We start from the raw sequence: 27,315 nt of genomic DNA, 5'->3' as shown, positions 1-27,315 counted from the left end.
TCCAAATATTTTTTACCACAAACACTGCTGTGGTGTTCATCCTTATACATGACTCCTTGTAGACTATGTTAGCTACATATCATATAACAAAATACTCCAAATCTTCATAGCTTAAACAACAGATATTTATTATTTTAGATGTTTTCATGGGGCAGAAATTCCAGAAAGTCTTAGCTGGGTGCTCTGGCTCAGAATCTCTCATGAAGTTGCAGTCAAGATAGCCAGAGCTATAGTCATCTGAGGGCTTGACTAGACTGGAGGATCCACTTCCAAGATACCTGACTCACATAGTCTGTTTCTCCTGGCTGTTGTGAAGAGGTCTCAGTCACTTGCTATTGGTCTCTTGCTGGGGCTTCTTGAGTGTCTCATGACATGGCATCTGGCTTCCTCCAATGTTTCCAGAGAGAAAGAGCAAGAAGGAAGCCGTTGAAGACATAGTCTCAGAAGCACACACCGTCACTTCTACCATATTCACTTCATTAGAAGTGAGTCACTAAGTCCACCCCACAAAAGAGATAAATTACACTCTACCTTTTGAAGGAGTAGAGTCAAAGAAATTGTGGATATATTTTAAGATCACTACCCAGACCAATGAGAAGATTTCACTGGAATTTATCCGTAGGAGAGGGATTACTAGATCAGATGGCATTTTTTCCTGTTGCTGTTGTAACAAATTACCACAAACTTACTGTTTATAAAACAATTCAAATTTATTATCTTAAAATCCTATAGGTCAGAAGTCTGAAATGGTTTTCAATAGACCAAAGTCAGCATCGCAGAGGTGCTGTACTTCCTCTGGAGGCTATAGGACAGAATCCTTTTCCTCGCTTTTTCCAGCTTCTAGAGGCCACCTGCATTCCTTCGCTCATGGGTCCTTCCTCCATCTTCAGTGTCAGCAGCATACTAAATCTCTCTCTGACTCTGATCCTCTGCTTCTGTTGTCACAAAGCCTTCTCTGACTCTGACCCTTCTGCCTCCTTCTTATAGGAACCCTTATGATTACATTAGGTGCACCCATATAATCCCGGAAAATCTCCCCATATCAAGAATAACTTAATCACATCTGCATGGTTCCTTTAGCCATGAAAAGTAACACATTCACAGGCTTTAGGGATTACCAAGTGGACATCTTTGCTGGGTCCTTATTCTGTCCATTATAGGCATATACGTACAATTCTTTATTTTTTCAGGCATACACATACAGTTCTTTATTTTTTTTAATCTGAAATGTTTGTTTTGTGTGTGTTTTTTTTCTTTTTCTCCTCAAATCCCCCCAGAACATAGTTGTATATTTTAGTTGTGCGTCCTTCTAGTTGTGGCATGTGGGATGCCGCCTCAGCGTGGTTTGACGAGCAATGCCATGTCTGCACCCAGGATCTGAACCAGTGAAACCCTGGGCCACCGATGCAGAGCACACGCAAACTTAACCACTTAGCCACAGGGCCAGCCCCTGTTTGTTTTTTAAGTTATACCTTTGTGAATGAATGTTACTTTTTTGGGGTAAATTTAGATATTCATTTACCAGATTTGTTTAAAATATAGTATAGTATATAATAGTCATCAGATGGTAAGCAGATACTCATTGAAGAGTATTGAAATTTATTTTCCACTGACAATTTTTAGATTCTTGGTTTTATTATCATTTAATTTATGTCAGTATATTAGCTACTTCTGACAGTCTAGTAGAAACTGAGAAACATTAAAGCAACATGGCCTTGTACCTTTTAGGTTTGCTATCACACCATTTCTGTGGGTACTCTCTCTAAACCTCGTCTTCCTTACACTCTGAAGCCACCTAGCCAAAGTCTGTATTTATGCTCTTACCTTCCTCTTTTCCCTGATTCATCCACACTGGATTTCAGCTAATTAAACTGCCATCTGTTCCTTCAAATATACGTCAGTTTCCAACCTCTGAGCTTTGATCATGCTGTTCCTTATTCTGAAACACCATCCGCACATTTATGTCTGTTACAATAGTGCCATCTCTCAAGTCTCTTCTTAAATGGCATTTACATTCTGAAACACTTCTCAGCAAGGTGTGACTCCCATAGCACTCTGTCAGTGCTTTTGAACTCAAATTTGCCTTTGAATTATAGGTAATTTGTATCTTAGCCTGCATTCCGTATAAGTCAGAATCTTGAGACAGGGCCTTGTATGAAAAATACTTTCTGTGAGAAGTGATCCAGGAACAGTAGAGGCCTAGAAAGAGATAAATAGTGAAGAAGGACAACCAGTATAAGCTTGTGTTCTCAAGTTGGCCACCGCTTTGGACAAGTGTGGCTTGATCTGCCAGGACTTTCTAAGGAACCATATGGAATTGTCCACCCAACGGAAAGAATTATATATATTAGCTCCCATTCTCCTTTAGTCAAGGATTGCCCCATCAAGTGTTCACTCTTTTATAGGTTGTACATGCATGAATGTTGGGGACCCACACTTGGGTGTCACAGATGCCCTAGGACAGAAAACAGAACATACCTGGTGGAGCTAATGTGCTGTCATTGGACATCTGCAGTGAGCTGATTGATGCAGCAGTGACTAGAGTTAAAGTGAGCCAAGAGAATGTAAAGTGGGACACAAATGTCTGCTATATTTGTATACTGATTCTGTTTACTCTTTCTGCTGGAATATTACACCTTTGCTATATAATAAGACACTTGAGAACAAGGAACATGTCAATTTACCTTCCTGCCTGTATTAGTCTTGTAGGACTGCTGTGACAGAGTACCACAGACAGGTGGCTTAAAACCATAGAAATCTATTCCCTCTCAGTTCTGGGGGCTAGAAGTCCAAAATCAAGATGTCAGCAAGGTTGGTTCTTTCTGGAGACTCTGAAGGAGAATCTGTTCCATGCCTCTCTCCGTACCTTCTGGTGCTTGCTGGAGATCTTTGGCGTGGCTGATAAAGCACTGTTTCTGTTGATTCTTGCATGTGTTTGCCCTTTTGTGGCTGTCACTGAGTAAAGCATTTTGGGAATTACAAGAGCTAAGTATTAGATATAAACCTTGTCTTAAAGGTGGAGAAACAAAACTCACCAAAGTTAAGTGGAATAGTTAGAGAATAATAAAGCCAAGTTGTATACTATTTACTGTACAATCAGCAGAAGACTCATTCTTGGCTGGAGAAGACAGGAAGGTTTTATGTAAAGCAACAGAACTGGGCCTTAAAGGATGGGGATATGTTATAGCAAAGCAGAGGAAAAAAGGATGGGGCATTCAAAAAGGAGATGAATTATGAGCAAAAGTACAAAGTAGTTTCTATGGAATAGTGAGGAGGGACTTAATGAAGGAGGAGGATTATATTGGGACCTAATAGAAAATAAGTTTGGAAGTTAGACTGTTAACAGATATAAAAGGTCTTGAAAGCCACATAAAAGTATTATTGTGTGGTCTTTAAGAGCCTGAGCATTAGAAACAAATATGAATTTGAATCCTGGCTTAGCTACTTGATCTGTGTTCTTCGGAAAGTTATTTGCCATTTTGAAGTCCCATCTTTGTTAACTCTAAAATGTAAGTGATACCTACCACCTCACAGTTGTAAAGATTAAATGAGATATATGTAAGGCACTTATAGTACATGGCATATTATCAGTATGCAATAAATAGTTGGCTTTCTAAATTTCATATTTCAGATACACAAAAAAATAAGTCCATATATAGAGACTTTAAATAATATGCTACAGTCAAACAGGTATAGAACTTTGTACATACACGTTTTCTGTTTTTTAAATTTCAGTGGGATGTTTATGAAAATTAGTCATGTTCTTGACTACAAGGCTAACCTTAAAAAGTTCTAAGTAGTAGTGGTTTTGTAGGCACCAATTTTCAATCAATCTAAAAACAATAAGTCAATGTCAATAAAATGATGACTCAGAAGTCATTTTATACACCTAACTATTGAGAAGGATTTTCACTGTATCCCCTAGATCAAAGAGGAAATCAAAATTGAAATTATGAATTATCAAGAAATACAGAGGAAAACACTTCATGCTAAAACCTATGAAATATGGACAAGGCTGTACTAAGAAAATGAATATCCTTAAACGTTTATTTTATTAAGGAAAAACTGATAAGTGAACATGTAAATAAAGTACAGGAATAAATGAATTAATATTCTGTTTAAAATAATAAAGAACAAAATAAACCAATGGAAAATAAGAGGACATAATTAATAAAGATAAATGCAGAAATGAATAAAATAAAAAAACAAAGTAATGGAAAGAATATGTAGCACCAAAAGTTAAGTTTTTAGTAAAGATCAGTAAGATAAGTGAAATCCAACGAAGCCTGATTAAATGAACAAAAGACAAAACAAAAGAGGATGAATGGGAGAGGAGACATTTAAAAATGAAAACATGCACAGTTCTCTGGTAATACGCTTGAAAAGCTAGAGAAAATGGATAATTTACTGGTGAACTATTAATGAATCAAATCGATACAAGATGAAGAAAACATGAGAAGACTTAACCACAGAAGAAACTTTAAAATACATAAAAATCTTTCCTCTAAAAAGGCACCTTCTGATCTGAATTCTAGCCGACTTTCAAAGAACAGATAATTTTACATTATATAAAATTAAGATGAGAAGCCTCTTATCAATTCATTTTATAAACTTAGCATAAATGTAATTCAAAACCTTATTTTAAAATACTATAAGAAGTTAAAACTGTGGTTTCTCTTATAAAAATTCCACATGAAAAACTGAAAACTGAACAAACTAGTAAAGTAATAAAACATGAATAAGTAGGATTTATTGCAGGAATGGAGGATGGGTCAAAATGAGAAAATCTTAGAATTGACAGCATCAACAAATTAAAAGAAAAAACTATAATGGTATATGTTATATCAAAAGGTGCTGTGAAAACATTGAGAAGCCACTCCTAATAAAATATTTAAAATAAAAGGAAAATACATAAACATATTAAAAATATTTGCTGAAATCTAAGAGTAAAACTATTACATGGTGAAATACTAAACTATTCCGATTAAAGTCAGGAATAAGATCACTATTGTTCAACATAATTTTGAAGTTTCAAGCTAACAATAAGAGAACAAAAAGAAATATGGTACAAATATTGGGAAAGGAGACAAAATTATCTTTACTTATGTATTATATGGTTGCATACCCAGAAAAACTTTTAGAACTCATAGGATAATTTTATAAGGTGACTGCACAAGAGATAGATATTAAATAAAATCAGTAGGTTTTATCTGTACTAGCAATATCTGGTATGGAATGGTGGTGTTTCATTCACAGCAAATCAAACAACAAAAAACTCAGAAATAAATTTGTTGCAAAAGGCATAAGACCTTTTCTTGAAAAAACTGGAAAATGTGATTGAAGGACCTGAATTATTCATGACGCAGAGAGGTAAGATTTAGTGTCATAGAAATGTAATGTTTCAAATTAATATGAACGTAATGCAGTTACACTTCTAAGTATACATGAGAATTTAGCATAAGAGATACATTTCCGTTCAGTGGAAAAGAAACTGTTTGTTAATAAATAGTGCTGATGTAATTGGTTATCCATATGGAAGACAAGAAAGTTAAGCCACTGCACTCATACCATATAGAAAAATAAAAATTTTATGTGAATTAAAAATCTTAATGCAAAAATAGAATTTCTGATGCAAGCTAATACATTAATCACTCACATTTTTCACCCCTTTCTCCTATGACCCCATTAAAGTGGGAGTAAAAAAATAAAAAAGGATAGGTGTTTACAATGCCAAAGAATGAGAGGGAGCCAAACTGAGACTGCAACAAATTTCTGGAAGATGAAGAAATTGTGGAAATTAAAAATGATTGCTGAAAAACGGTAAAGGATCTTAAGACTTCGTAGTTCTCTGTTCTTTCCAACATAGCAGGTTACTCCTGTTATTTAAATGTAAAATACTAATTTTGAGAATTTCTCAATAGTCTGAAATTATTTGGGCTACCTTGGGGTGTTTGAAAACAAGAATTGGAAATTCATGGCCAGAAGTTAACCAACTGCCACTGATTTTGTAAGCAAATTTCAATTGGAGTAACAGTCATGCTCATTTATTTAGGTATTGTCTGTGGCTGCTTTTCTGCTACAGCAATAAAGTCAGGTAGTTGTGACAGAAATCATCTGGCCCACAAAGCCTTGTTTCTTATCTGACCCTTGCAGAAAATGTTTGCCAAGCCCTGCCTCAGGTAATTCTGGTGGTCATCTTGGCTTGCTCTCACTTGGGATGGGCTTGGGTGAAGTCCAGCCAATGTGTGTAGCAATTTACATAATGTAAGGAAAGGAAGGAGTGGGGAAAGAATATAGCAGATAGGACACTGAACGTCACCACCTATGGGGCCTTAATAGAGAAGAGGAAGAGAAGTAGAATGGAGGATAAGGCCCTACATTGGTTGTTGAATAAAGAGAAAAGAATTAAAAACAGGTGAGCTGCATTCTGCTTAGAATAAAACACTTTTTTTTGTATGTTGACTTTTTATCCTATAAACTTGTTAAATTTTTGTATATAAGATTTTTGTTTTGTTTCTTCCTTTCTCATCATTATTCTTTCCTTTTAAAAAACTTACGGTGCTAGTTAGGACTTCCAGGATTGTACTGAATAAAGGTAGTAATAGTAGACATCCTTATCTTGTTCTTGATTTTAAAAAGAATGCCTCTAAAATTTCACTATTAAGAATGATGTTTAGGGGCCAGCCCCTGTGGCCGAGTGGTTAAGTTCACATGCTCTGCTCTGCTCGCCCAGGGTTTTGCCAGTTTGGATCCTGGGCACGGACCTAGCACTGCTTATCAAGCCATGCTAAGGCACCGTCCCACATAGCACAACCAGGAGGATCTACAACCAGAATATACAACTATGTACTGGGGGCTTTGGGGAGAAGAAGAAAAAAAAAAGGAAGATTGACAACAGATGTTAGCTCAGGTGCCAGTCTTTAAAAAAAGAAAAGTAGAGGAAGGTGGGCATGGATGTTAGCTCCAGGCCAGTCTTCCTCAGCAAAAAGAGGAGGATTGGCAGCAGATGTTACCTCAGGGCTAATCTTCCTAAAAAAAAAAATAATAATAAAGATTTTTAAAAAATGATGTTTATTGTAGGTTTTTGGCAGCTTCCCTTCTATTTCCAGTTTATTAAGAATTTTTATCTTAAACAGATAATGACTTTTATCGTGTTTTTTTGTCTATTGAGATGATCATATGGTTTTTCTTCTTTAATATTTTAATGTAGTAAATGACACATACAAATGATCTAATGTTAAACTATTCTCCTTGCATTCCTGGAATAAACTCAGCTTGATTCTGTTGTAGTTTCTTTAACTGTACACTTTTTCCTAATACTTTATTTAGGATTTTTAATCAATATTCATGAATGATATTAGCCTTAATTATTCTTTTTCACACTACCTTTGATTTTTATACCATGATTATATTGGCCCCATAGAATGTATTGGAGAATATTTCCTTTATTTGTGTTCTAGCAACAGTTTGTATAACATTGGAATGATTTCTTCCTTGAAAGTTTGGTAGAAAGTGTCCGTAAAACCATGTGGATCTGCTGTTTTTTGGTGTTTGGAGGAGGAGGGGGAAAATAATTACCTACTGTTCCAATTTTTCAATAGTTAGAGAACTATTAAGGCTTTCTATTTCTTCTTGAATCAATTCCCCCCTCCTCAGAATTTTGTTCATTTTATATGTTTGGGCTCTTCTCTCTCTTATCATGTTTAGTCTTTCAAAGAACCAACTTTTTGCTTTGATCTTCAAACTCTACAAAAGGGTGTACAATGAAAAGGAGGGCTGCTTCTCAGCAGACCTCAGACTTTTGTTTCAGAGGCAATGATTGTTTTTGTATATCCTTTCAATGGCATTTTTTATCTTTATACAATCCTCTTACTTTTACTACAATAGGATGGACCATATGAGATGAAGTGATTTGCACTCTCCTTTTTTTGTCCCCCCCCCTTTTTTTTTTACAACCCCATTCTTTTTTTTTCCCCTGCTTTTTCTCCCCGAATCCCCGCAGTACACAGTTATGTATTTTAGTTGTGGGTCCTTCTAGTTGTGACACATGGGACGCTGCCTCAGTGTGGCCCGACAAGCAGTGCCATGTCAGTGCCCAGGATCTGAGTCGTCGAGACCTTGGGCTACCAAAGTGGAGCGGTGAACTTAACCACTCAGCCATCGGGCCGGCCCCAACCCCATTCTTTTTAATGCCAAGATCATATTCCACTCCTGGACGTACTCTATTTAAAAGTAGTTATGCTTGTATACCAAATAAAAACTTGCCCATTTGTTTGAAGTAACCTAAGAACCCATTTTTTTACTCCTATTCTAGTAACAGATATCATTTCAGAGAATTCCAGTTGGTCCTCCGTGTGCCTTACACCCACTGACAAATTAACTAAAATTAAAATGTTCATTGCACTGTAACACCGTCCTTGGAAGAGGGTATGTTCCATTTAAATATCTTTAATTAGAAAACAAAACTGTTTCCATAACTTAAATGCCATGTAGTGTTCTTAAACACTTAAACCTCTGTTCCTTCTGTGATTTATCCTAGTGTGTAGTATGAGGAATAGATGGAATTTTATCTTTTTCCTCATAACTGTCCTGTTTCCCAGTGCCACTAACTTGAAGTCCATCTTTTCAAACGTGTTTGAGATTCTACCTTTGTCGTTACTAAATTTACATATATTTACTTCTGAGTTTTTGTGCATGTGTGTTCCTATGACTGATCTGTTCATTTGCCAATGCATAGTTTTTTAAAAACGTTTTATTTTTAAATAACTTTGGACTTACAAAAGAGTTGGGAAATTGTGCAGCAAGTTCCAGTTACCCTTGACGCAGCTTTCCCTGTTGTTAACGTCTTACATATCCCTAGTACAATGATCAGAACTAAGAAATTAACTAATTGGTACAATCCAGTTAACTCTATACTGTTTTATTTATAAAGGCTTTCTACAATATTTTAGTATGTGGTAGATCTACTCCTGTGCTTCTCTCTTCTTATTTTCTTGTTTTTGCCTGTTTGTTTTCTTCAAATGTCTAACTGCAGAAACAGTATAAAAACAAACTTTACATAGTATTTTTACTGGGAATGTGTAAAATTCATAACTTAGGAAGAAATGACATCTTTATAATAATGAATCTTCATGTACATGAACAAGGTATGTCTTTCCTTTTGTTAAAGTCTACCTTTGTGTTTTATAGTTTTCCTCATATATGTTTTGGATACTTTTTCAGTTTATGCCCAAATATTTTATTATTATTTATTTATATTTATTATATTATTTTAAAATTATAAATGGGATTTTTCCTTCCATTTCATCTTCTATCTGGTTTTGTACATATAAAGGAAAGATTTCTGTCTATTTTGCACTACCCTACATTATGAAATTATCATATTATAGTAATATTTAGTTCTTTTGGATTTTGCAGGTATGTAATTATATCATCTGCCAATAGTATTCCCTTCTAATTTCATTGTTTAACTTAATTATGTTGGCTAGTATTATGAATAATAGAGTGGTAAAAACGGGCTTTCCCTGACTTTAGGAGTATATCTAGTGTTTACACGTTAAGTATGGTGCTGGCCTTGGGGCTGATGTATATATGATGTTAAAGAAGGGTCCTTTTATGTTCAGTATTTTCAACAAAAATGAGTATTGAATTTGTAAAACATCTTTTCTTCATCTTTGGCATGATCATATTTTCTTTTCTCTGTCGATCTATTAAGATATTAAATGATAGCGATTGTCTAGTAGTGATTTTTATTGTAAATTTTAGATTTTCCATCTCTTTTTTGGGTTGGTTTTGATAAATTGCATTTTCTAGTAAATTATTTCATTTACGTTTTCAAATTTATTTGCATAGAATTCAGCAAAGTAGTCTTTCATGATTCTTTTGGTTTCTTTTTTTATTGGTATTTTTCCTCTTATTACCACCTAAAAGTGCTGGCAAGAACATCTTTTTTCTTTTTTTTAATTCATTAAAACAAAACAGTAAAAGCAGCTTGACTAATTTTAAACAAAAAGTGGTCGCGAACTTCTTAAATTAGTAATAGTGAATCCCTCCACATTTAATTCTAATTGAGCATCCCTTCCCTGCCTGAAATTTTTCTGCCTTCTTGCATTAATTTCTTAGGATACTTGTTAATTTGTTTTCCAGTAAGCATTTGGATAAGAGTTTAGATAACAGTCCTTTTGCTTTCTGCTCTACCCTACTCTATTGAGGTGGGCATCTCTTTGGTGGTCATCTGTACTACAGAAAAACAAATGGGGATGTTTGCATACTCTCAGTAAACTGAAAGATTCAGAGGTTTTCCCCATTTCCTAAGATAAATTTTGATTTTTTTTAATGCTGTTGAGTGACTTGTAGTTAAGATATATTTGTATGAAATTCTTGTGATTGTTTATACATTTTTACATTCCAAAGTAAATTTAAGATTTCTCGATTTTGCATAAAGCAGTTTTGAGTTAGAGAGGGATGGCTGCAACATCCTAAAAGGATATGATAGAGTATTACTCCAGGAAACATCTTATTTTTCCCATAAAATTATATGAAACACCCTGCTTTCTAGAGCAGAAATGACTTTAATGATTATGATTCTGGAGGGGAAAAAAAGATCATAGAATGTTTTAATTGTCCATCTGAGGCCTTGTATTTTTTTCCCTCCAATAAAGAGCACCTTTAGTCTCTGCTTCTCTTGTTTTTAAAGATTGGCACCTGAGCTAACAACTGTTGCCAATCTTTTTTTTTTTTTTTTCTGCTTTTTCTCCCCAAATCTCCCAAGTATATAGTTATATATTTTTTTTCAGTTGTGGCATTTGGGACACCACCTCATCATGGCCTGATGAGCCATGCCATGTCCGTGCCCAGGATCCGAACCAGTGAAACCCTGGGCTGCCAAAGCGGAGCGTGGGAACTTAACCACTCGGCCATGGGGCCAGCCCTAGCCTCTGCTTCTCTTGCCCATCTGGCTCTTTTGCAAATATGTAATGTTATACCCTCTATGTCTTAACATAGCTATGTGTGTCTGTCTCTTTCTTTGTGTTATTACCCTTCCTCTTATTTTGTTTTATCATTTTAGTGTAAAGTTACCTGTTAAAATTTTGTTTGAAATAAAGAATTTAGAGTTTACGCTGATAAATTCTGACAGATGCCACCTCTATCACATGGTTTTTAATGTGCCATATATTTCCAGACCTACTTATTATTAGTATGATGTAAAACAGAAAAATGATCACACCTGTGAATTTCTCCTTCACTTTTGAGATGTCTCTTCTGTCCTTTTCAGGAGGGTGAATTACTTCGCCTCTTGACCATTGGTGGAGGGATAGGGGCTTATAACAGTAGATCAACATTAAGTTCTTAATAAGGAAGTTATGCTACATGCATATTTTCATAATGTAACTTAGGTTTACTTGCACTTTTGTTTTTCAGCCTGCCTTTTGTTATTTAATTCTAATAGTATCCCTGTAAATTATGTAAGAGCAGGTGGTAAATGTCCATTTTACAGGTGGTAAAGTGAATTAAAATGAAGGGGGAAAGGTCAAACCAATGCCAAACCTGAAGTTCAGACCCAGGTCTCCAAATACAAGTCTAGGGCTCATTCTTTTGAATCATAAAGTCTTTTGTGAGTGATCTCCACTTCCCAGGACCCCCTTTCCTCCCCAGGTGACAATGGCTTGCACCAGCTTTGTCATTGACTCTAGCCATTGGAGAACTGGCTAGACCTGAGTCCCTTGGTTTCCCTTGTTAGGGGCCTTGCAGTTGCTGAACTCCAATATTGTTGGGACGAGCCACTGTTATAACCTGTCTGCCCTATTTTGCATAGTGGATTTTATTACAGAATCATTTTTTTTATGTTAAGATCTTTAAATATTGCTTAAGTACAAACTTTGTAGTACTTTCTAGCTCTTAAAGAATTAAGATAAGCAGAGTTTTATTGATTCTAAAGTGAGTTTGGGATTAAACTAAAAAGAGAATCTGGATCTTCTGAACTTAGTCTTAATATAACTCCTAGCCTTCTTTAATTCTTCATGCCAAGGGCCTCTTATTTCCTGGCTATCTTCTATACCTTTCTTTTTTCCCTCTTCTTTCACAGTCATATAATTAACTGGCAGACTCTGCTTCACTTCTCTTTGACAATCTCTACTCCTAAAATCATCCATTTTCCTTAAGTGTCTTTTGGCCTCAATCTGAGTACAGTGGGTCCCAGACCTCATAAGCTATAGCATGGCCTATTATATTCATCTTTTTGAATAAATTTAATAGAACTTTATATTAGTAATTCTTATTTATCATTTTCCTAGCAAAAAGATTTGAAGTCTCAATCTAATGCTGTCTTTTGTGTCTGTTTTGTTAAATGGCTGCCTTTTAATGAGGCCTTCTTGGAACTTCAAACTACTACCCCATGGATGATATTTAAGGCTAGTCTTTTATCAAATGAAAAGTGATGAAATGCAATACCTAATCTTATTAATCCATTCTCGCTCTGAAATTCTGTGACTGTTGGACAAAATCCAGAAATAAATTAATGTTATTAATATAAATAAATTTCTTATCAGTGATTAAATTTTGTAAGTTTTGCCTGAAAGACCAGGAAAAATATCTTTAAAACCTTGACAAAATTCTAACCTGATAGAAATCTCATCTACTGTGAAAAGGCAAGTGTATTCAAACACTACTGAAGTTCTCTTCTATGTTAGTCTTATTTTTCTTTGACTAAGATGCCAGTGTTTCATCCTCTTAGAACGATGCTGCTACTTAAACAATATTGTTTTGAGGCTGAAACTAGCATATTAACACAATTATTATTATTATTGTCTCAAGAGTTTTGTTTTTTTATCCGTTTCTTTGTAAACAAGCAGCCACTATATTTTTTAGTAGTGAATTTCAAAATCCTTTTTAACCTTATAGGTCCAAGGGTAGCCAAGGATGGCTGCAGCTTCATATGATCAGTTGTTAAAGCAAGTTGAGGCACTGAAGATGGAGAACTCAAATCTTCGACAAGAGCTAGAAGATAATTCCAATCATCTTACAAAACTGGAAACTGAGGCATCTAATATGAAGGTATCAAGACTGTGATTTTTAATTAGTTTATCCACTTTTATTCAGTATTCCCTCTTGTAAACTGGAGTTAGATACTTTGCTTATTTAAAAGTGGATTTTAAGTTAAGCATTAATGTGTAAAAATTTTCTTGCAGAAGTTCACATTTATACTTTTAAATAAAATGTAGTGAATTCATCCAGTGAATCATATAAAGAAAATAGGTGTAAAACCCCAATGAGTAGTTGTTAGTTATTTTTAGGCTTAAAAATAAGAGACCAACTTCAGCATCACTACAGTGAGGCTGGGTATTCTGTGTAATTCATAGAAACTAGCCTCATGTCTTTAGAATATATCTCAATTATTAAATACAGCCTTCCTTTCCACCTACCGCAGATCTTGTCACCACTTAAGTGTTACATTGATAGATGATAAGAAAATCAGGGTGCCCTAGTGGGAAGAGTCCTGACGTGAAAGTCAGTACCTGGGCCTATTCCTGGTTTTGCCACAAGCTGAGCCACGTTACCTTTGGGTACCTGTCTGGACTTAATTTTAAGTTGCCCTTTCTGGAACATGCAAGCATTGCACTACTGGCCTAGAGAATTTCCATGGCACCTTCAAGAAAATTGGTTTGCCAAATAGCATTGAAAAGCTGTGATAACCTCCAAGAAAAGTTATGAAATATTCATTCTACAGTGGGGGGAATATGTTCTAATTTCAAAATAATTGAGGTTAAAACTTCAGCTGTTTTAATTTCGTTACTCAGGCTAGATTCTCTTCTCACTAAATTTAATAACTTTATAGAATTGGAGATCGTCAAGAAAACTGTTACCTCCTTCCCTTTTAAAAAATTCTTCTTGCTTTGTGTTGTTTCTGCCTCCAGGCTATTTTAACATCTGGGTTCCTGACCCTGTTCTTCCTGTCTGTTCACTACTCCTATTCCTTATTCATTTCCTGTTCTCTGCGAGTTCTTTTTCTGTGCATTTTGAGGTCTCCCTTATTCTTCAAGCTTCTGTATATCACTAAAGAGTTTTTGCTCTTCTTTTACCCTTTGTATTCCTATCATAACAGTTCAAGCTTTTACTCATATATACTATTCTATCTCTATCTATCTATCTATAGACCTTTTCTACTCTAATTGCCTATTTTTGTAGTAAAAGCTGTCCCCAGCAATGACAGATCTCTAAAATATCTACCTCAAATCCTTTTGAAAATATGGTAGACTATAAAGAAACATTTTTTCCTTACCGCAAACTATGGGTAACCTTAAAAATAGCCAAATCAGTTACCTAATAAGTTAAAAAAGACTAGTTTGGTATTTTAACACTGATTAACAGAATATATCTAAAATTGTTGTACATGGTGTGTTTTTTAAAAAGTTTTAAAGATACAAAATAAAAAATTCCCAGCAGAACTATTCTTTCGTCTAATTTGGAGGTAGATTTTGCAAAGAACTCCTCCTGGCAGGCCTATCTGGATGTCTGTTTTGTAGTGGAGAGCTCTGAGATGGCTTTTTAAGTTTTTGTTTAACTACTTGAGCAAATTCAAGTTTCATTTTGGGGAGACATTTTAACCTACCCTTAGATCCATTTCCATGCTACAGTGGAATGTCTCTCAGAGAAACGTTAAAGTCAGACCCTTAAATGTCTACAGTGGAATATCAGGTTGACCACTTATCTGTGTCATATAATATATATCGTGAATATCGGCACTTAAAATCTATCTGAATTCAACTGTGAATTGGTTATTATTCAGCACATGCTTCTATAGACACCCTTGCAAATCCATCCACCTGTTTCTTTAGGATTTGGCTTATGGTGTCATAGCAGTTACAACTTTATAATGAAATTATTCATATATCTCTTCCTTAAGAGGCTTTAAGCTGTTAAAGAGCAGGAACCATGACCTGTTTATGTTGTCTTAGAATATTGATTTGTGAAAAGACTTGGAAACATTGCTGCTGCCTATGTTGGATTAAAATTAATCCAAAACAATGAGCATTTCCCAAAAAAATTACTTATTAGACTTTGGAATACATTATATAATATTGAATCATGTTTCCTGATCTTTAACCTATTTATCCCAAAGAAAGGCAAGGTGTGTCTCCTCCAGCTGGATGTTTTTAGGATACCTGAAATTTGTGCAGTAGTACCATCTAGTGGCAAAAGAGAATACTGCTTTCCTGTTGATTACATGACACTGATACACACTATAACAGTATTTTTGTGTGTATATGACAATCAGGGAAATATGTGTACAACAGTTAGGGTAATGTGAACACTGTATATTTGAAAATATTAAAGAAATGTTTGGTTTTTTTTAAGTATGATGATGGCATTGTGATTGTGTTAAGAAAGAATCCCTGTTTAAATATACATATTGAAATTTTTACAAAAGAAATGATACAATGTCTGAGATTTGTTTTCAAAACAAATCTGAGTGGAGGGGAGGAAATGGAGGAAGTGCATATGGGTGTAGATGAAGCAAGACCATTAGTTGATAATTATTAAATTGGGTTGTAAAGGTACATGAGAATTTCTTATAACATTCTCTATACTCACGTATTTTTGTACGGGTTTTATAAATACGTATACTTATGTACTTATTATGAAATTTTCTGTGATAAAAACATAATAAAATAAATTACAGATTTCATGGGATTTGGATGATAAATTACAGATTTCATGGGATTTGGATGACCTAGAATCAGATAAATACAGAAATTGTACTAAATTTAAAAAGATTATGTACTGTGTTTTTTACTCCAGGGCTAAAACTCAGCTTTGATTGACTTTAAAATGCTGAGCCTAGCAACAAGATAAATATGGTCATCTAGAGATGTGAAGCATTTAAACTGAGAGATAGCTGGGTATAGAAAAAATTATCTGTAGACAAATTAGTAATGAACCATTTGTATCTTTGCTGTATTTTGACACAATGAAATATTTATAAATTGCTCTATAAACTGTAGAACCATATACATGTAAAGTATCTTCTATTTTCAGAGTGTAAGAAAAAAAGAAATAAAACTTCAGATTGACACGTTTCATAATTTATTTTGAAGATTTAGTTATCAAGTGTACTTGTATCTGATAATGAAAAGAATCTGTAACTATGATGTATTGAGAAAAATAGAAGCGGGGCAAGTAGCAACCCCCTTGAAATCTCACAGTTGCTCATTGATAAATATTTTCTATTCACTGATATTACCACAGTACATTTCTTCTCTAAAAAGCAATTCTATAATGTTTCTAAATTCTTAAAATGTTTTAAATAATGTATGATTATATAAAGTAATTATTTTTTAAAAATCAAAAGCTTCAAGAATTTATAAATACAAATAAATGTTGGCTCCTTCAAAATTACGTATTAATTTTAAAAGCTGCCATTTGTCAGAAGATTTTTTGAAATATTTTATTTGGAATTGCTTGGCAGTTCTGTTGCATTTTCTTTTAAAAACTCTTTGAAATTGAGGAGGGCTTCTTTTAGGGTATACGCAGCCCCAAGCAATAAGTGCTACTACAGCAACTGGAAAACACTGTGTAAAACACAAAAATCCTACTTTAAAGACATTGGAGGACTGTGGAAGTATCAAGGATCGTATTAACTAAAATCCCAAAAAGGAAAGAGCTCTTCCTAGATGAGCTGAGAATTCTAGTGATTCTCTTCCTCAGAGGTATTTGTTAATTCTGGGTTCCGGCTGATATTCATCATCAACGCAGGCAAACAGACTCCATTGGAGGAAAGAAAGTATTGGAGGTCTTGACAGATGTGGGTGGATGTGAAGTATTTGACATTTAGATGAGTTCTAAATGCATGGCTAGTTTTCCCCATGGAACATTGGCTGGGTCTCGTGGTGAAGAATGCCGGGAATGGACTAGAAGGCAAAGTCCTGCTAGAGGAAAGACACATTGCTTTCACGCAACAGGTCTCCTCCTCAAGACGTTTCCCACATTTTGAACTTTGTGGAGCAAGAGGTTACTGACTTAAGCTCATATCCTCCAAGGAACAGAAATTTTAGGGCTAAGGAGTCAGGTGCCACCTGAGAATAAGGCTGAGCTGGAAGACAAAGTAAAATATTCCATAATCTTGCAATGCTTGAGAGACACAGACCTACTATAGAGGGAAGGGGCCTGTATCAAACATGGCTGGTTTTCCTTTCAAGGTAAATTTCAGATTTTGGAGCTGTGTAGGGTAGGAGGCTAAGGGCTGAGCAAACAGAAACCTGTAATATTTTCAGTCTAGATTGTGAAAGACACACTCAAGGATCTTGTCAAACCAAATCAAGAGAAGGATTTAGATGGAAAAGGAATAATGACATCAGAAGTCAGGAGGCAGTGAGCATGCAGTCATTTGAATATCTGCTGAATGTGAATTAGCACTTTAGTAGAATAGACTTAGATGTGCTATAGAAAGGGTTGAATGTTTATTAGGGTGTTAAAACAACATATTGTAATGTGTTAATTTGATGTTTTTCATGGTCATGTTCGTGCAAGCTTAAGAGACATGGATTCTAAACACCCAACTGAACCAGGGCAAGTCTGAGTCTCAGTTGATCTATCTGAAAAATGAGAATAATCCACCTTATTGTATTGTTTCAAAGTTATAGATAATGTATCTTAAGTGTTCCATATAGTATCTTACGCTGAGATTCACCATAATCACCATTATCACGAAATATAACTATTATTTTTGTTGGGGTATATAATTTAAAATATTTTATATATATTACATAAGGCCTCTAGGAGTACTAAGTTATGGCAGCTATTGAGCAGCAGTTTATGCAGGGGACAGAGGAAACCCTTATCACAAATGCTGACGCTCACAGAAATTCACTGATTCCTGGTTCTAGGTAAATGTAAAGGTAGAAGAGAGAATAAAAATAGTTGTATTATTTATAATTAGTAGTAGGTAATATATGAATAGTGCTTTACAGCTTATGATATGTCATCAGATTGATCTGAAATAACTTTTTTCCCTGGCATACCAAAGTGCCAGGAAACTTAGAATCACGTCTTCAAGAAGTTTTTTAGAATTTTGTCATGTTCATGTATTGTGTTCTTTTTTACAGGAAGTACTTAAACAACTACAAGGAAGTATTGAAGATGAAGCTATGGCTTCTTCTGGACAGATTGACTTATTAGAGCGCCTCAAAGGTAGATTTTTAAAAATTGTTTTAAAATAATTTTTTAATCTCCAGTTGTCACCTTTAAGCATTTATATCCAAGTATAGCTTCTCTTGATTTGGGTGTTGGTATCAGTTTCTTGGTATAACAGCGTTAATCGTTAGGATGTAATTGTTAAAGTACAAAAATGTAAAAAGTCCATTTGTTATTTCTTCAGTTAAGCATTTAACTGGTTTTGAATAAACTATTTTAGATCCCGTCCTTGGTAATTTTCAGCTTTTTTTAAAGCTCATTGCTGTTCTGTCAGTCACTAAATAGACCTTTAGTAAGCTGTGTGCCACAGATAGCCCATTGCCTCATTTGAAGTAGTGTCCTCTGTTTCATCCAGGATAGAAATGCTTTATCTTCTCACGTATGTAAGCTGATTTTAAGCCCTTTATAGCAGACTTGTGAAAGAATATCTTTCTCACTTTGTTGCTTCAAAATTCCAGTGTCAAAACAGGGAAAACGCTTAATTTTATGATTGAAGTTAGTCAGAGAAATTACCTTTGGGTCCCCAAATATATTATTATCTATCGGGAATGTAAGGAAGGACATTTTGTCTAATTTTCCTTTAACATACTCCTTTTCCCCCTGACTCAAGCTGACTTTGGAGGGAAAGTCTGGCCATTCTCTTTCTAAATAACTGTTCCATCTGAACCAAGAAGTATGCCCTTTTATGGAGTCAGTACTCCAGTGCACGGTATAGTGTCCTTTTGCAAGCCCTCAGAGAACCAGCCTCATAGAATCTTGGCCATTTTCTGATTTTTCCATAGGATTATTCTTCTTATTCTCTCTCCTACCTTTACATTTACCTAGAACCAGGAATCAGTGAATTTCTGTGAGCGGCGGCATTTGTGATAAGGATTTCCTCTGTCCCCTGCATAAACTGCTGCTCCATAGCTGCCATAACTTAGTACTCCTAGAGGCCTTATATAATATATATAAAATATTTTCAATTATATTATAAATGGGTTAAAATTTGAAGACTAAAATATGAACTTAAGATTTCACTTTTAAAACAATATAATTTCATTAGTAATATTTTAGACTGATTAAAGCAGTTATTATATAAAACCTTCTCTCTATTTGATTTAGAACTTAACTTAGATAGCAGTAATTTCCCTGGAGTGAAACTACGGTCAAAAATGTCCCTGCGTTCTTACGGAAGCCGGGAAGGATCTGTATCTAGTCGTTCAGGAGAGTGCAGTCCTGTTCCTATGGGTTCATTTCCGAGAAGAGGGTTTGTAAATGGAAGCAGAGAAAATACCGGTTATTTAGAAGAACTTGAGAAAGAGAGGTAACTTTTCTTCATTAAATAGTAAACATTGACTTGTATGTTCCAATTTTTGCTGTTATTTGTCATTTTGTAATACGAGATATGAATTATGAAGCATGTATGGTAGGTGACGGCTAACACTTAGCATTTTGCATTTATTAACTCAAGAAAATAGTATGTTACTGATTGTCCTTGTATTACATCTAAAAATGTAAAGGAGGCAATTTCTTGAGATGGATTGTAAGACTTCTACTTTGTCACTTAAATACTTCTAATGCTTTGTAGGCGGGATAATTCACATAATCACAATCTTTATGTTCAGTTAAAATATGTAACTGCTAGATCCAGCATACAGTGCTTGTTTCCATCATGGAAGGCCTATTACAAGTGGCCACAAGGAAACATTTCATAATTTATCAGTTTTGGTGTCAAAAAAACATTGCTTGACATATGGAATATTTCTCACAGCGAGTGTATTTATTCTTCTCTTCCTAAAGTTAAAATCATCTCACTACAAATATCAGAATATATGTCATTATCAAGAACTTTATCAAGTGTTTTGTCTCCGAAAAGAGTATAAATTCCTTAATGCATCAATGATACCTTATTATCTTTGCAGTCCCAGAAGTTCTATTAGACATTCAAGAAATGTTAACATATATAAATGTTACATATTAGCTCTGGGACTTTGGTTAAGACATTAAATTTTTGTGTTGTTTTCTTCTGTAAAATAGGGATGTGGTTCTACCTTGTGGAGTTGTGAAAATTGAATATTACTGTATGGAAAATGCCCAGCATATCTCACTGGGAAGCAAAAGACCTTTTATTGCTTTTTCTCTGGTTTTAGGTGTGTCTTTAAAAAGTAGGGATGATCATCTGGATGTGAAGTAGTGTTAAGCTTTCTTTCATCTCTTAAGTTTACATGAATCTCTATTTCATACCTTGAACCTGGACTGTTTCTCTCTGACAGTGTAGGAAGTACTCTCTTGAAAAATAAGAAGCTAATTAGGGTCCACAATCTTTCATCTCTTTGTCCCCTTTGAGCTCTATTAAGAGGCAAAGGACCTGCGAGCATACCTACTTTCCCAGGAACTTACTTTGCTTTGTGTAGATAAAGTCCTGATTTTATTGAGAGAGAGAGAAGTGAAGTTATGTGTGTATATAGTTGTGATATATCTTGTGTCCTCTTGGTTCTCAGTGTTGGACGGAGGAAAATTGAGTGCTTGCTTATGTGACACTATCCTTATTTTGCTTTCACATTTGATTGATAGTTTGGATAGGTCTAGGTTCAAACTCATTTTATTCTCATTATCAGTGTTGCTGATGAGAAATGTAATACGTCTTATTTTTATTCCTTTGTAGGCAACCATTTTTGCATTTTTGAAGCTTTTAGAATGCCTTGGTATATGTGGGTTTTTTTTCATTCATCTTGCTAGATACTCATGTGCCCTTTTCATCTGGAAATTTATTTTCTTCAGCTTTTGAAAATTCTGCTATCTTATTTCTTTGATGATTTTCCACCCTCTGTTTTTTTCTGTTCTTTCTTTCTAGACTTCCCTTAGGTCATAGATTAACACTCTCTGTGTCTTTTTTTCTCATTTTCTGTGTTATGCAAGATAAGTGCCAGGAAGTAGTCAAACTAGAATTCAAACCCAAGTCCATAGCTCCATAACCTTTTTAAACCTCAGTTTTCCAGTCTGTAGAATGAGCATGAAAATAACTACCTCAAGGGATGGTGTGAGGATTAAATTAGATTTTTTAAAAGTACTTTGCAGGCTAACCCCAGTGGCCTAGTGGTTAAGTTTGGCCCACTCTGCTTCAGCGGCCCAGGTTCTGTTCCTGGGCACAGACCTACACCACTCGTCTGTCAGTGGCCATGCTGTGGTAGCAGCTCACATACAAGGAAAAGAGGAAGATTGGCAACAGATATTAGCTCAGGGCAAAACCTCCTCAGCATAAAAAAAACGTACTTAGCACAATGTCTGGGATATAGAGCATTCAATAAATGTTAGCTGTTGTCGTGTTAGCCATTAATTCATTTAACAAGTAGTTAGTAAATGCCTAATAAATATGTGCATAAGCAGAGTCTTCCTTTCTTACCATGGATTCCCTCACCACTGAGGTTGCTACATCAAAAGTGAAGGCTAATTTCTTATTTTTAAGATTGCTTCTCAGGAAAGGGAAGGGAATTTTAGAAAGAATAGAAATTTCCACATACATGCATACATATTTTCCAAGAAAATAAAATCAACAGCATTTTAAGGTAATACTATCAGAATGGGGAACATCTCTCTGTGTATAACCAAACTCCAGAAGCCATAATAGAAAATATCTACAAATTCAACTGCAAGAATATAAAAATTTTTTACATGGCAAAAACATAAAGTTAAAAGATAAGTGATAAACTGAGAAAACATTCGCCAGTCATATAACTGACAAAATGTTATCATTCTTAGTATAGTAGAGATCCTATAAATGAGTAAGAAAAAGTCACAGAAAAGGAAATACAAATGGTTTTTAAACTTGAAAAAAATGCCCAACTTCACTCATTCTAAAACCATTTGATATACTGTCTTTTGGAAGGAAAAAAATCCCTAGATTTGCAAAAGTAAAAAAGTTTGATAAAACATTTACGTTGGTGAAGGTACTAGGCACGTAAATTGGTACAACATCTAATAAGGGCAGTAAATTAGAAATTTACATACCCTAGGAATTTATCTTACATACATGCTTGCACATGTGTGAAATGAGGCTGTGTGTGAGGATATTCAGTGCTGCATTGTTTATAATAGCAAAAGATTAGAAAGCCCTTAAATGTCCTCTAACAGAGAACTGATTTTAGGGTATCCTTTCATGGATTCATGAATACTATAGAATACAGAGAATATTATGTTCTGATATAGATTGATCTCCAAGATAGAGTTTTTACTGAAAAAAAAGTTATAGGACAACACATATAATAATACGCTACTATTTATATTTAAGTATGTACATATGTTATTGCATTTTTGTAGAATATTTCTGGAAATATACACAAGAAAATGGTAATAGTGGTCGTTTTGGGAAAGAGCCACGTGAAAGGAGATAGATGTATACTTTTTGTACCGAGTTGTATCCTAGGAACACTATTTTATTTCACATTTATGTTTATGATGATCAGATATAGCATGTGTTGATAAATTGTTATTGAGGACACCATCAATCGGGTTGTTCAGGGATTACATAACAAATTCATCTTCAAATTCCAAACTAAGAAAGCAGTTTTTCTCCCTCAGAGTAACTTCCTCTTACAACACAGTGACAATATGTTTTGGCTGCTGAGAAGCTGAAAACTACTCTTGTGTCTAATACAATAGCTTGTTATACTCTAGGTTTTTCTGCATGATTACTGCTTTTATTTACTCTGTTACATTTTTGATTCATGTATTAATTTTGGGTTTTGTTATACCTGTACTTTTTCCTGTAAACCATCATCATATGCTTAGACTATGAATAAATGTGAAGAACACCTTCGATGAAACGTAAATATTCTTGTAAGGATGGCTACCATCTTATTTAGATGAAAAAGTAAAAATCTTTTATATTCAAATTTTCATGATTATAATATTCTAAATCCCATCTTCAAAAATCCGAAATCTATGTTTTCCATTTATTTATTATTAATACTTTAGCTTAAAGAGAGAACTTTACAATAACAGCTAATAAGAATTGCTGTTAGGCACTCTATATTAGCATTGTGTAAACTTATCTTTTTTAAAAAACAGGTCATTACTTCTTGCTGATCTTGACAAAGAAGAAAAGGAAAAAGACTGGTATTATGCTCAACTTCAGAATCTCACTAAAAGAATAGATAGTCTTCCTTTAACTGAAAATGTAAGTAACTTGGCAATAATTTTAGACTTTAATAACTTGATTTTTAGTCACCTAGATTATCCATTAAAAATTCAGGGTAACTGAACTTATAGTTATTTATAAACTGAAATATGTTTTATCCAGCTTTAAACTTAAATATATAATAGTTAATGAATTTTTGTTTATAAAGATGATAAAACCTCATTATGCTCAAGCAAATATTTATTTTAAGCCCCTAGTTAAGAAAATCTATTAAGTGTCGATCCTAAAGGGCTCAGGATTCAGCTAGGCAACTGATTTTTTATTCTGTATATTGAATTGCCAAATATACCCTGCAGAAGCATTTATCCCCATCTGTCTAATTTTTGAACCACATTGCAGGAATCATACCATATAGTTTTTGCAATAAAAATACCTTTGAAGATAATTTGAGTCCTATTCCAGTTATTATAAATAAGAATAGCTGTTGGCATGGATCTTAGAACTTTTTGCAAGTACTAAAATGTGTTTGTTTTGCAAATATAACTGTGTAAAAAAGAATTTAATCCTGTCAGCCTCGCGCTCCCCACCCAACCTCTCCATGTCAACAATCTTGTTCATGGGATGGCACATATAAGAACATTTCTGAATTAAAATAATAATTTCAAACAGGGCTGTGACAGACCATAAATATTTTTTGTAATTTTTAAAAAGAGAAATTAAAAACAGACAAAAAAATATATCTTTCTCTGTTAGCTTAGATTTTTCATTTTCTAATACTTTTTCTAGTACTTTTGAGAGAACATAATGTACAAAAAGCAAAAGTAGAAAGAAGTAAAACCTTTTCCGAAACATGTTAGCCAGCCAGATTTCCTGAGTGGGATTGTCTGGCAGGAGGTAGAACTGGAAGCATAAGTGCTCCGTCCCCTGGAACACTCTTCCAGGGTTTTGAGAGGGAGAGAAAAGATCTCCCTTCCTAGGAATGTTCTTAACGTCTTCCTGGGAATTAAGTAATAGTTTGACAAATAGTGAAAGAACAAGTTATTGGAGAGTTGTTAGCAGACAAGGATTAGGAACTCAAGAGAGTTTGGCAGGATTTTTACTCTCATAAACAAAAATACCAAAGCATAGTTTTGCTCACCTTTCACTTCAGTAATTAGAACATACAAAATTTAGAGACCAACTGTCTGTTTTCAGTCAGGTTGAGGGAAGTGTTCAGATATATATGACAACTGAAGAACAATTGGTTAATATTTGAAACAAAGATCAGTTGTCAAATAAATTCGTTATTCCCTTATTAATTTATTAAATAATCACGTTTATTTAATAGAATATATAAGACATTATTATGAACCATTTGGCAACATTAGCAACTTTAAATTGCTCGCATTTCATAAATATTTTTTAATTTCACAAATTTTACTTTTATATTGGGAAGCCAAGTTAAGAACACTTTCATATGGAAATACTTATCAAAATATTAGACATTGCTTAAAATATCAGGTCTAAACCATATTATTAGAACATACTGTGTCATGGTCAACCTTTTTTGCAGGGGGGTTTGAGAAGTGGAGGATGAATGAGTGTAGTTACAACTGGTTCATTGGGAATTAGAAACAACATGCAGACTATATCATCTATATTGCGACCCATAATTTACGTTTGCCTATAGGAATGCATTCTGCCTATGAATGTCATCTATATTGCAAGGGAAAAGATTGAGAGGTCCCCTAAGTTAACTAACAAAACAATTTGGAATCCTTGGACCTACAGAATGCTGTTCTGAGTCAGACTTGTGCCGCACCCAGCTTTCTGTTGGTCATATAGAGCATGAAAAATCTACAGCACTTCCTTATTCCCTTCATGACCCATTGTAACTCTGTGACCTACCATTTTGTCTAGTCTAGTCTAATTTTAGCCTTTATTACCTCTTGGGGCATGTGTTTATAAGTTTCATTACCTTGTCCTTTCCATCCTTTTGTATGCCTAGCAGTTATCACAGTGTCTGGAATTTTAATTAAAGGATTAATAAATTTTTGAATGAATTAACACTCTGTGAAGAAGTACTTTTTATTTGTTTTAACTTTGCTTCACTTGTGGATTTTTACCAAAAAGTTTGTGTTAACTTTGTCCTGGAGATTTCTGATTATCTATGTTACCTGAAAGCTTTTTCTTACCTCATTTTCTTCATTTTACAAATGGAGACATTATCTCTGTTTAGTCTGCATGTGTATGTTGATCCTTACCTTAAGTTATAAACTTAAGGATGATGGACCTGTTTCTTGATTTTCCTATGTTGTCCATGTTAACATGCTAGTTTTTAATAATTAAAGGTAAGACTTCTTCAGTGGAGAAGAATCATAAGAGAACTGAAGAGAGGTTCACCCTAATTGGACCAATTATATATTTTAAATGAAATAGTACCATTTAGTTAAAGACATATGTAGCTATGGAGCAATAAAAATGTTTCAACTCTGCATTTCACATCAAGGACTCAGACTGAGCCCAGCACCTATAATCAAGTTTTAGGACTCCTTAGAGTAAAAAATAATTTTCGCATGCACCATAACTTACATATTTACTTAGTCATTTTCATTGTTGGTATTTATATGCTTTTTTTGCTTTTACTGGTAAACACACAAATATGAGATACTAACATTTTATTTTATTTGTGGTTTTAGTTTTCCTTACAAACAGATATGACCAGAAGGCAATTGGAATATGAAGCAAGGCAAATCAGAGTTGCAATGGAAGAACAGCTAGGTACTTGCCAGGATATGGAAAAACGAGCCCAGGTAACTGATTTATTATTAAACTAAAAACAGCACTAGCTAGGGAAGAGCTATTAACAATGTAATGAATTATAGCTCTCTTAACATTGGTTAAATTTTATTATTAAAGATATTTGTCTGGGGGCTGGCCCAGTGGCCGAGTGGTTAAGTTCGCGCGCTCCGCTGCAGGCGGCCCAGTGTTTCGTTAGTTCGAATCCTGGGCGCGGACATGGCACTGCTCGTCAGACCACGCTGAGGCAGCGTCCCACATGCCACAACTAGAAGAACTCACAACGAAGAATACACAACTATGTACCAGGGGGCTTTGGGGAGAAAAATGAAAAAATAAAATCTTTAAAAAAAAAAAAAAGTACTTCTTAAAAAAAAAAAAAGATATTTGTCTGTCTTCACTTTGGCACTATTTCAAAATAAAAAATAAGAATAATTTACCATGGCTGCTGGACAACACAACCAGTGTTCACATAATTCTGTCTCCACCACATTTCATTTTCCTGATACTGTTCTGCTCTGCCTTGGAATTGTAAGAAGGAAAAAGAGTTAGGTGCTGGTCATCTGGTAGCTGATAGCTAGCTTCAGTTCTCCTTTGAGATTTTTACTTCTTGTAATCTAAGTCTGTTTAATGACCTTCACAGTATTTCACTGCTCTTCAAGTTGTACACTGAAAAAAAAAAAGGAAGCCCTCCTTCAAGGAAAGTAGGAAGGAAACATTTAAAGAGAACATTGGGAGAGATGAAATGAGTTGTATGGAGAATTCCCATATTTCAACCTCCAACTAATGTCAAGAAAGAATATTAACTAGCTTTGCTCGTTGTTAAGCAGTTTCACATATTAGTGAGTTTAGTCTTTTATAGTCACATAAATGTCTAACTGACTAATGTTTTTAAGCCCTGAAGAGGCCTTGCTGATTTCAGGCCTTGTCTGTTTCAAAGCAAGCATGGGGAATTTAAAAACAAAAAAAAAGCTATTGGGATAAATTGGGAGGAAAACATTACTTGAAAGATTTTCTTTAAGGAAATAGCAAATAAGGAGGACCTACATTCGTATGTGTGATATAAATGCATTTTTGTACTCTGAAAAGTTTATTTTATAGTTTTAAAATTACTAATAGAGGATGTTTTATATTCCCCAAAGTGTGTCTTTGTCTTTTATGTGGTAGTTTCCTAAACAATGTATATTCTATTTATGCTGGAGTATTGTGGTAGACTAAAATGATACTTA

General features: G+C 34.4%; 1 protein-coding gene across 9 annotated transcripts in view; it reads left to right on the top strand.

The window, feature by feature from the left end:
• The window catches only part of APC (APC regulator of WNT signaling pathway), a 122,600-nt gene that overhangs the window by 38,426 nt on the left and 56,859 nt on the right, over positions 1–27,315 (top strand). For 7 of the 9 annotated variants that reach the window (XM_046666138.1, XM_046666137.1, XM_046666136.1 and 4 more), the window contains 5 exons: positions 12,901–13,053; positions 18,102–18,186; positions 19,294–19,495; positions 23,239–23,347; positions 25,987–26,100. In XM_046666138.1, coding sequence (XP_046522094.1) covers positions 12,919–13,053; positions 18,102–18,186; positions 19,294–19,495; positions 23,239–23,347; positions 25,987–26,100 — 645 coding nt within the window. In that variant the 5' untranslated portion in view covers positions 12,901–12,918. Of the gene's footprint in view, positions 1–8,401; positions 8,428–9,072; positions 9,147–12,900; positions 13,054–18,101; positions 18,187–19,293; positions 19,496–23,238; positions 23,348–25,986; positions 26,101–27,315 lie in introns of those variants that run through there. The other 2 variants (XM_046666135.1, XM_046666134.1) reach the window with 2 other exon arrangements.

Source organism: Equus quagga, chromosome 7, assembly GCF_021613505.1.
Source record: "Equus quagga isolate Etosha38 chromosome 7, UCLA_HA_Equagga_1.0, whole genome shotgun sequence".
In the NCBI taxonomy this organism is placed as follows: domain Eukaryota; kingdom Metazoa; phylum Chordata; class Mammalia; order Perissodactyla; family Equidae; genus Equus; species Equus quagga.
The sequence above is the reverse complement of the archived record's forward strand: the minus strand, read 5'-3'. Positions and strand labels throughout refer to the sequence as shown.